The sequence below is a fragment of the Sinohyriopsis cumingii genome, unplaced genomic scaffold (genome assembly GCF_028554795.1).
Source record: "Sinohyriopsis cumingii isolate HCF-2022 unplaced genomic scaffold, ASM2855479v2 utg000069l, whole genome shotgun sequence".
NCBI lineage: Eukaryota > Metazoa > Mollusca > Bivalvia > Unionida > Unionidae > Sinohyriopsis > Sinohyriopsis cumingii.
In genome coordinates this window covers 3,667,293-3,679,364 of record NW_028315867.1, presented here as the reverse complement: position 1 = coordinate 3,679,364, position 12,072 = coordinate 3,667,293, and the positions used below count along the sequence as shown (strand labels likewise).

At 34.6% G+C, this 12,072-nt stretch overlaps 1 protein-coding gene across 1 annotated transcript in view; it reads right to left on the bottom strand.

Annotated features, from left to right (window-relative positions):
- LOC149774894 (uncharacterized) overlaps positions 1 to 12,072 on the bottom strand; it is a 194,136-nt gene that overhangs the window by 67,726 nt on the left and 114,338 nt on the right. The window contains exon 5 of the mRNA XM_089944630.1: positions 10,055 to 10,183. Within this exon, the coding sequence (XP_089800756.1) occupies positions 10,055 to 10,183 (129 nt within the window). The remainder of the gene's footprint in view (positions 1 to 10,054; positions 10,184 to 12,072) is intronic.

Genomic DNA, 12,072 nt, shown 5'->3' with positions numbered 1-12,072 from the left:
AAATAATAAATCTGAGTACCAACTAACCCATCAATCTCAGAATAAATATATAATATTTCAGAATAAATATAATCTCAGAATAAATATAATAAATCTGAGTACCAACTGACCCATCAAAATTGCAAATTTGATCATTTTACATAAATCCGAGTATCAACTAACCCATCAAAATTACGAAATTGATTGGTTTGCATGATCCTGAGTACCAACCAGCCCATCAATCTCAGAATAAATATAATCTAAGAATAAATATAATATTTCAGAATAAATATAATGTCAGAATAAATAAATAATTAATTCAGACAGGGGTGCTTTGGTCGTTTCCCGCTGATATAATTTTTCTTAAGTATCTTATGCGTTTACTGATTGTTTTATTCGTTTCGTACTCGTGTGATAACAGCGATCTGACCTTTTCTACTGTGGCAGAAAGAGGAACAAATTTATTTACTTGATCATCGCTCACCATAGCCAGTGACTGAAACATAGCTGACTGAATCCGCTTTATGAACTTATATTGAGATGATAGAACGTACTTATTTTCGTCCTTAAGCTCTTCCAACGTTTCAAAATCAGATATTATTTTTTCAGGATTTAGTTCGTCAGATATATTAATTCCGTTTTCTTCTAGTTTTTTGATAGCAGAAATAATGTCTTCGATATTTTTGTGGTTCATTGTATAATATATAAATCTTTAAAATAAAGAAAAATTATCCCTAGAACCCCTATCGAGTCTTTAGCGAGTTTGTCGGGATGTTTCAAGGACAGTACAGCCAAGAACTCGCAGATTGCCATCGCATTCTACCAAGTTCACCAGGCACACAAAACATTTAATGAATGAAGAACCTCTATTCGAGTCTTTTAGCATGTTCAGATTATGCATGGACGGCACATATATTATGAAATGGAACCTCTATTCGAGTCTTTTAGCAGGTTCAGATTATGCATGGACGGCACATATATTATGAAATGGAACCTCTATTTGAGTCTTTTAGCAGGTTCAGATTATGCATGGACGGCACAGCCAAGAACTCGCAGATTGCCATCGCATTCTACCAAGTTCACCAGGCACACAGAACATTTAATGAATGAAGAACCCCTATCGAGTCTTTAGCGAGTTCAGATTATGCATGGACGGCACAGCCAAGAACTCGCAGATTGCCATCGCATTCTACCAAGTTCACCAGGCACACAGAACATTTAATGAATGAAGAACCTCTATTCGAGTCTTTTAGCAGGTTCATTATGCAATGAATGACGACACAAACATATATTATGAAATGAAACCTCTATTCGAGTCTTTTAGCAGGTTCATTATGCAATGAATGACGACACAAACATATATTATGAAATGGAACCTCTATTCGAGTCTTTTAGCAGGTTCATTAAGTATGTAATGAGATGTAATAAGATGAAATATATGTAATGAGATGTGATGAATGAATGAATGAAATGAGATGTAATGCAATGAGGCCATTTTCTCCGCGAGAACACCCACCCACAATAATCAACCCGTGGTAAATACAAAAACATGTATCTACCACGTTTGACATGATAGGATGGTGTTCTCGCGGAGGGGGGCTGGCGGTGCCCCAATTAATTATAAAAATCGCTAATATGCGTAACCACCCGACCAATTGTCAGTCATGGGATTCGATCCTGGACCGCGAGCGTCACAGTCCAATACGATACTGAATGACCTATCAAATCTTGTTAGAAACATATATTTCGGAAGTTAATATATAACTAAAGAACTAATTTCAAATATATTTACACTGAAATAGTGGTTTCTGAATAATAATAATAATTTCTACATTTAAATAACTACCTGCATTAAAATAACGGTTTCTGAATATATCTGTATTATGCAGACTGCAAATACCTGAGAAATCAATAACGGATTGTGAAATGCACCTGTACACTAACAACGGTTTCTAAGCTGATTGTATATAACTACCTGCGGATCAATAACAGCGGTTGTAAAATTGCCCTGATTTCTCGTAATGTTGTATGATGGGAAATATTTAAAAATCATAAATATGCTTCTACGAGTAATTAATTACGACGTAATTAGTTAAACTGACCAATTACGATCATAAAAAATCAAAAATCTACGAAGAAAACTATATATTACAAAATAATCTCCCCCTTATATAATCAAAAATTCAGTAGTGTATGGAGGACATACTGTGACATAAATTAAAAAAATTAAATTAATGTGGTGATGATAGTTAATAATGTGGTGATGATAATTATTGATACTGAAAGATGATTCTCTGTTTATAATTTTTTGAGAAAGCAGATCTGGTTATATTTTCTGCGATAAATTGTACCAAAAGCGGATTAATATTAAAGTATTTCGCAGCTGCGTTCATAGATTGAAATGTAATTTCTTCACCAGTTTCTATGTTTGTGGAATTTACCGCCCTTCTGGAAACTGTCTTACATCTTCCAGTATTACCACGTGTATTATTCTCGCTGTGTGAGATAGCTTGTAAATTGGATAAATTATTGTTTTGAGTGTTCCCGTCAATGTGATCGATCACAAGACCGTCTTTGATCACTCCGAAGAAACATTCGTACGTAAATCTATGACATAGATAATGTTTCCCTCCAGCAGTAAACATTAGATAACCAGTATTAGAAACATTACCAACAGGTCTTTTAAGCATACAGTGTCTGATGACACCATTACGATCTGATTCGTAATTTGTTATTGTGGGATGTGGGACAAATTTATTTTGCTCCATTATAATAATATTATTTGTTTAAATCATTGTTTGTCTGAAATCTTGATATATAATCCTCCACGGATTTTATAGCATTTTCACCATTATTATTTTTTTTGTCATAATATCTTTTAAGCTCTCTGAACCGTTTTGCACCGCAATTTCCGCATAATTTTGTTTTTCCTCGCACTCCAACACCACACCGCAGACACGGTATTGGTCCTAGACTTCCTTGTCGTATACTTTGTAAGTGCATCCAGCAAAATTCACCTCTACAGGATTTATTACATCGATTTACTGAACCGATCATCAACCATCTGCATTGAGACATTGTATATATAACATTTTTTATTTAAATATTTGTTTTAATTATATGAACGAGTTTGAGAGATTATCCCAAACTAGGCCTTCTAAATATAAATTCAACCTCGACAGATTATCTTCTGACTTGCCAGTACGAGATCTGGTTGATCCGAAAAATAAAAGTCTGATCTCGAAAATTCACGACGCCAAGAAAGAATTTTACACGGATGGTGCATCTCATACATGGTCAACGTTCAAGATTATAGGCAATACTGTCAAGGACGCCACAATGAATGACAAGCGAGCGGCAACTATCATTAACTACATCACTGAATACGAGGGCAATCAAAAATATTTCTTCAGAGTAAAATTTATTGTATTAACAGAAACAGGTAGTTGGATTATCCGTGACAAATATGATCCTGTTCTTGGCAATAATAAAACTGTCATATTAAGTAAAAATTCCAGACCGGGTCTACTGACGGGTGTTGACAAACCGTATTATGAGCGAGCATATCCTGTAACAGCGGTTATTTATGGAATTTATGAGATAAATAAAAAACCCAATGTTGATAAACTGGCACCCATGAAATTTTCAAGGTTAAATTGTGTAGCCGAACGAGTAATAGAACACTTTACAAACGCGATGCGTGGAAACGGATTAACTGATTTAAGACGTAAAAAAATAAACTCGTGGGCTGATTCAGTCAAGGATAAAGGTGCTACAATAAAAGATGTTGCTGAGTTGGGAAAAATATTAAAATTTCCAATAACCGTAGCGACAATAACGGGAGAAGTACTGTACCAAAATATAAATCGAAAGGAGCTCCAATAAATATTATTGATCACAACGCGCATGCATGGACCAGCGCAGTAACAATATTTCCACAAGATCGAACTGTTAGATTTTACTCCCCAGATAATTCTGGGATAGATAGAATGTTTGATTTTATCAACGAAATAAGTAAAAACGATCCTGTATCGGTATGGTTATTTAAAAGTAATGAGGAAGGTGAATTTGATCAGTTTGTTAGACCAAATGGTGAAATATATCGAACAGAATCTCTCCATGACGAGATGAAAAATCTCGCGGAGAAGTTTTTAGAGTGCAAACACGCAGAAAATACTGACAAATTACTAATTGTTTTACCGTTCCATCTGTTGCGGCGCATTTCGCCAGAGAACGAAATTCATGGAAACCAACACGATTTGATTTACTCGAGGACGTACGCGCAAGTTGCGTCGAATACGGACACGGTGGATTGTGGAATACCAAATATAATTACGATGACGTTATTTCGGTTGATATGGTTGCATGTTATCCGGGAAGTTTTCTAGAATACGGAGATTGTTCTGTGTACTTTAAAAGATTCGGTCACCCCACAAACGAGATGACGCGAGTAGCAATTAATGGACCATTACCTGATTTTGATCTGACTGGATTTGCTTGTGTTGAATCATTCGAGTTTAACAAAAATCTTCACAAGATTTGTTATGTTTGGTTTGGCAGACATTTTTGTGAAAAACGTTGGGCACCTATAGTTTTGTTACGATATATGCTAGATTGTGCGATATTGACATCGTTGGTGGTCAGTGAGGCAATTATATCATATCACGCGCAGACCGAAGTTTGGTTGCCCATGCCAGATTATATCAATCTCGATGAAGTTATTAGCGAGTTTAAGGAAAAATGTCCTGATGTTTCCGAAGATGATATCATCAAAGAAGCTCCTAAAATTCTCGAGATTAAACTCAAAACCGCAAAAGATCTCGGTAGAAAAATTATAGGTAAATTTACTCAAGGTGGTGCATATGATCATAAAAGACATCACACACGATTAATTTTAGATGATGCCGAGTACGATTTTATAATTGCTGATACAACAGCGAGAAATATATTTGTAAATCGAGAAAGTGTTTATTTATCCAACGGAACAAAATTGGGTATGATCGTTAGTTACATAAATGACGTCTCCCCACAGTATACTCATCTAAGATCTTCCATGTTGGCTTATGTTTCTATAAATTTATTATCGATGATTAATAGATTTCCCAAGACCGCAGTCAGAGTCGCAACAGATTCGTTTTACATTTCGAGTAAATATTTAGAATCTGTTATGAAATTTACAAGTAATGATGAACGATGGGGTTCGTGGAGAATAAAAAAAGAACTATTACACAATTATACAGAATCAGCAGATGCTCCAGTGAGAGATTTTTATCGTAAGGGTAATAAAATATCAGAAATGTCGAAAGCGCCATCATTGAGTGATCCAATAACCAGATATAAGACAGTATATCTCAATGGACCTGGTGGATGCGGCAAAACGACTCGAGCAATTAATGTTTTTAGAAATTCAGATATGATCGTGCTGACACCCACACATAGACTTGCACGCGAGATGAAACAACGGCAAGTACAATCTTGCACGTATCATAGTTTATTTCGGTGGCGCGGGGATACATGGACTCCTGAACGAATGGGAGAAAAATATATACCTAAAACAATTATTTGGGATGAGATATGTACGGTGTCATTAGATACATTAAAAACGTTTCTTGATTGGTTGTTGACGAAAAATACCGCTATAATAATGTGTGGCGATCATGGTCAACCGCCGCCTTTTGTTGGACCATCTCCACATGATTGGCTAAAAAATTTCGTTGATTATTACGAAGAAATGGATGATGATCATAGAGCTCTTGATGCAAATTTGAAGGAATTAAAAAAATTAATCAGATTACAATCAAACAAAATTCAGTGTGAAATATTACGTGGAGTGATCTCAGAGACCTCAATGAGCGATTTTTTAAATTTATGGAGACCCAACGATTTGATCGTAGCAAGCAGAAAAATAATCAGAGACGATTTACAACAGCAGTTATTTGAACTACATAAAGAAAAATATTCAGAATTACCCGTACCGTTGTGTTATAGACCATCAGATACACGAAAACAGAATATTAATGTTGATATTCCAGGACCATTGATAGAGTCAAGAAAACAGAATCTCGTATTAAATGATATTGTCGCCGTCGATATCAGTGTGGTCGAAGATGCATTATGCGCTGACAAATCTCCATGGGTGTTGGGATACGCCATGACGATCCACTCATCTCAGGGATTAACTATTTCTGACACACGAGTCTGGATTGTAGACGATCACATCGCGTGGTCAAATTTAGTTTATTTAGCGGTATCGAGGGTCAGAAAAATATCTCAATTACGTAGAATTATAATTCCTGAAATCGTTGATAAATTTAACATCATCGATGATGATATAATAAAAAAAAAATTAATCGGATATAAACAATCTGATAAAAAAAATAAATGCGACTTTGATCTTGATGTTGAATTTATTATTGAGTTAAAACAGCAGCAGAATAATCATTGCACAAGTTGCAATTGTATAATGCTGTGGAGGTATTCCAGTAATGATTCAAGACAATTTACCGTAGATAGAAAAGATAATAGTCGCGGTCATACACGAGAAAATATCATGTTGACCTGTCTCGAGTGTAATCAACGTCGCGGTGCAGGCACCCTTGGCGCTAGTGCTAGTTAAGTGATCGTGGTGGTAGTTGTGTATCCGTGGGGATTATTTGTAGTTGTTCACGTACAAATCCATGTTGAGGAGCAGCCGAATCTAATCTGTATATTGCAGGTCTACCTGGTGATCTTGTCACGATGGATATTTTGTGTGTGGTAACACTCCAAATAGGATCAGTCGCTCTCGCGCTACCACCTTCAAGTTCACCAGGCTCATATAAATATCTGACTGTGACATCACCCAATATTTTCTGTTTTTCAACATCTTTTCGTTGTGTTGGTATATTTTTTTTCGTAATTGAATTAATGGGTTTCATGTTGGTTGTTCGTGTAATCTCATTATTTAATGCAGCTATCACGTTTGGTAATCTTGCCACCCATTCGCGAGATCTTTTATCCTGAATAAATTCCTTCGCGTATTGATATCCAAATAACCGCTCAGCAAGTGTTCGATTAAATCGCTCAACAATCGCCTGATCACGGTGAATTGCAGTATGTCCTCGTCGTATTTTGGTATTATGTTGTTTCATCAACGATGATACTGGACCAAGACATTCCTTACCAGGATCAACCTGTAGTAGCTGTGGCCATCGTAGACCACCTCGTGGTCCACCACCTCGTTGATAAATTCGTTCAAATGTATCGGCTACTTCAGATGATGTTTTCGTTGATAACGGTTCTGCTTCTTTATATCTACTTGCAACATCAACTACGGTTAACGCGTATTTGTATGTTTTTCTACGCACAGTATCATGCGGTAAAAACAGAATATCAGCTTGATGAACTTCATTAGGAACACTGACATCGAAATACGCGTCCTTAATTTGTTTAGGACGTGGTAGATAAATTTGCCATATTGCTTGCTTAGATAACCACGTTTTAGCAGTAGAATGTTTAACCGCTGCTGCATCAGCAAGTTTACCAATTGCTGCTTTGCCTCTCCAGTATCCTCTCGGTGAATAATAAATCGATTCCATTTATATATTACCAGCCCCAAGTGCTAATTTACTTTTCATCGCGGATCTTACTAACCAATTAGCTAATTTTTCTTTGATATTTTTATTTTTTATAGAATCTAGCGCGTGAATTAATTTCACATCCGCAATATGTCTATCTTGTAGATTTTTACTTTTATACGCAACATCATGAGCGTGACAAGCTCGATCAATAGCGTTTATTGGTTCCTCGCCTGGTTTTGGTTGATCTTGATTATCGAGCCTGATATCAAGTCTAGTACCAGGACCGCAATAATTATATCCTGGTAGATGTTTTTCTCCGATGTATTTAGCCCATGGAGCACCTGGAAACTTTGACATCAAATTAGCAATATCACCACCGTGCTTATTAGGTAAAAACGAAAATTTCTTCCTACCGCATACAGAACATTTTCCACCATATGCTATTTTTTTATTTTTTGTTATAACTGTAGCTAAATCAATAGTTGGAGTTTTAACTCTACAGCGTAAACAATATAAACTCATGATATAATATATATGGATATAATTGATTTCTCAGCAACTCGGCGACGAGAGCCAGTTAAACATCATCCTGCGCTACCGAACTCCATCAGAATGATTATCATAGGACCATCTGGATCGGGTAAGACGCAATTATTACTTAATTTGATAATGAGATGGTTGAAATGGGATAAATTGTATTTAGTAGCACCATCCACTGATGATCAACGATGTTATGATGTACTTAAAGATTTCAGTGAAAACGCGCGATTACTGGACGAGGGTAATGATGTTATAGAGTTTATAACCGATATTGATGAAGCACCGTCCGCAGATGTTTTAGACGGATTTATCAATAATTTAGTTGTATACGACGATGTGATGCTAGATAAACAATCAAATCCAGCTAGAATATTTTCCCGAGGTAGACAGAAAAATACAGATGTGATCTATGTTACTCAACGATATACACAAATTCCGAAAGTAATCAGGGACAACTGCAACATTTTAGTTGTGTTTAATGGTGTAGACACACACACGCTGCGAAATATTCATCAAACTTGGTGTGGTGGTGACATGGATATAATTAAATTCAGAAATTTCTTCTCACGAGCGCAAGCTACTCCGCATGGATTTATAACAATAAATTTACATGATCCAAGAACAAGATATCGTGTGGGTCTTGATAAAATCTTTTAATTAATAGCAGCAGAGAAGGCACCTACCAATGTTGGTCGTCCAGTAATTAAACAAAAAAATAAATAAACATGTAGAGTACTTTATTTTTCAGCTATCTTTTCGATAGGGTTTTATTGATGGGGTTGGTTTCAACAAAAAATAAAATCATCTCAAGGAAACATTTATTTGTGAAAATCTGGACCTTTCTACGTGTTTATTTTTTTTGTTTATTTGTTTGTCGGAATTCTATGGTCTGTTCGCCCTCTCTGCTGCTTCATAGTCTGTGCATATTTCTGATGAAACATTAAACTTGATATAGTTTATTTTGTAAGTGGGCTTGTGGAAAGTAATATTAAGACATTAAGTACTGTTGGCACTCTTTTTAGGTGAAATGACCAACTCTAAAGTGATTATTTTGCATAAATCACTCCCTAGTATGACCCCTGTAAGTATTACGATTCTCAAATATATGTGTATTGTCATTAGCTGACAAGCCAGCAGACAGCTCCTCCATTTTCATAGTGATGATTTTTGTTTCTTCCAACCTGTATAGTTGTGTTTACTAGCTGTGCCAGATTTCATTTGTGTAACTCCAGTAACTTTTCCTTAATCTTATTAACAGGTCTCAGTGAAAATAAAATCCAATTAAAAACATTTTGTAAAAAACCCCCAGAAAAATCCATTTCATATCATAACAATATAATGAGGTCATCTGCATATAAAGCCAAATATGCCTATAAAATTTAATTTGTTAAACTCGGGAATTATTTTAAAGATGTGTATTAAAAAATTTGATCAGGTTACAAATATTCTAATCAAATTTCATTTGTCCACTTTGCATGGTTCTTGCACAATTCTGTTAGTGTCTCTCCCAGGACCAAATCATGACATAATTCGTTATAAAGAAATGTTTTTGTCTTGGATTCCTGTAGTTAACAAATTTTGACAGTTCAAATCCAGAGGTTCATCCTTACTCCATGTGACTGATTGTGGTGAATAATCAATAATTAAATTTAAAGTTCGGAGATCAAACAAGATGTTCCAAGCTTAATTTAGTTTTTCAAACTTTAAATGAATTGTTGACTTTGTCTTCTGAAAATAAAATGAAAAATAAATACAATAATGGATTTGCCCTTTTTGCTTTATATTTTTTCCCAAGACATGATCATCCTGCCATAATAAAACAGGTCAATAATGACCAATGATTGCTGACAGTAATTTCAAAGTAGGTTGATATTATTGTTGTACCTTCTCTCCTAAAAAGTCTCAAACTAATCACCAATAACAGATATTGAGTAGTTAGTTACATTTTCCCAGCATTAAGGGAAATTCATACTTACCATTTGATTTATTTCTTCTTTTTATGACAACAAAGACCACTATAATGACTGCTATGACCACCACAGCTGCTCCTATTCCTCCAGCAATTCCTGCTATATTGGGACCAGCTTGCCCTTGTTGCTGTTCAACTGCATATACAACAGATAGGGTTTTACATGTATTTCCTTTTCAAATAAGCTAATATCACAATATAAATTTTAACGTTTTGCATTACATAAGGTTATTGTGATTAGCTATTACTATTTCTGCTCCTCATATTAAAAAATATCGTATTGTTTGAAAGAAAAAAGTTATGTTAGAAGTTTGTCACCATATGAGGTCCTTTTTGGAAATGATATTACTAACTTCATCCCATGAATACCCATCGATGTTTTCTAAGTGCACACACACACACACACACACACACACATATATATATATATATACATACATATATGTGTATCTATCAGTCTGTCCATTTTTTTCATATGACTTTTCATAAGGATGATTATAATGCCCCTTTCTCAATATGCCTCTACTGACCTTCTTTTGCATCCATATATAACTACCTGCCTAAAAATTGCTGATTGTTTCCAGAATGGATTTTTTAAAGCATAGTGGCACGCGCAAAAGTAGTTTGAAATAGTAATGAGTCAAAAAATACTTTTGCAACTACATTTATACAATTATTGTTTATATTGTTACATGTTTAGGCTCTCACAAACAGTAACAAGAAAAAATTGAAGACAACAAGCTTTGTAAAATTTAACAAATAATTGCCTAGAAAAGCAAGGAAAAAATGGAAAAAACTTACGGTTTAAAGAATCAAATCCAAAAATGATCCAAGAATAGTCTAAGAATTAAAAATTAAAAGTCCTAGTAATAAAATGTTCTAATGAATTTTAGTTTGAGTCCCGACAAAAATCCAAAATGGAAGGCGATGACGTATACTGTAGCCAGTATAGTATTGACATGTCAACAGTTCTTTGTTGTACTACAAGAAAAAATATTCCAGTTTTTGAATTCCGAATAATTCAATAAATGTCTTTGTCCAAGAATTCTGCATGAGCATGTATCCCTTGGGAAAAGAATTCATCTTTTAGAATCCAAATAATCTGAAGAAAAATTAAAATCTAACTTTAACTGGTCACAACAGAAAAAAACAACCTTGAAGTCAAAATGTTTAAAAGCCCAAATGAGATTATTTCTCAAACATCAGAATTAATCCTGACTATTGCACAATTCTGGTAAAACCAGAATTTCAAAATAGAGGTTATTACGTGTAAAATGTCTCGATTCCACCCTAAAATCCCACACTAGGAATGAATCAAAAAATGAAAAAAGATGTTTACTTCATCTGTTACTAATTTTGAATCAAGGTCAGGAACTAGGTCAGCAGAAAGATACAAAGTTCTATTATTAGGTGTTTACGAAAAACAGTCAGGTCAAACTAATTTCTGGAAAATGTCTAATTCCAGTAAACAAAATTACATTACTATAACATGTATTGGAATACAAAATTTAAAACCTACAAACAATTATATTAAATCAAATATAAATTAAATCAAATATATATAACACTTCCCCCAATAAAGAAAAAGAAAGATTTATAGGATGAAGTTTTCTTTTTACCAATGATTAATTATACAGGAGGTTAAAAAAACAAACATAAGAACTCTTATGTATTATAAACAGTGTACATGAAATAATACATATCCATTCACAAGGAAGTGCGTCTGCTATTAAACTATCTTCTCCCATGAAGTGCCTGATGTCAATGTTATTTTCCTATAAAAGTAAACTCCACCTTAACAGTCTTTGATTTTTATTTTTCATCTTGCTGATGAAAGTAAGGGCGTTATTTTTTAAATACCAAAACTTTTTAATGATTCCATGACTGGCTTGTATGCTGACCTAACCAGCAAACAGGTGCGCAAATGTGAACAAAGACATATCCACCTTGTCAGAAAGTGACATCATGACTGGACTGTTTGAAACCACTGCAGACAATCACAGCATTTTTGTGCACAGAAGAAAC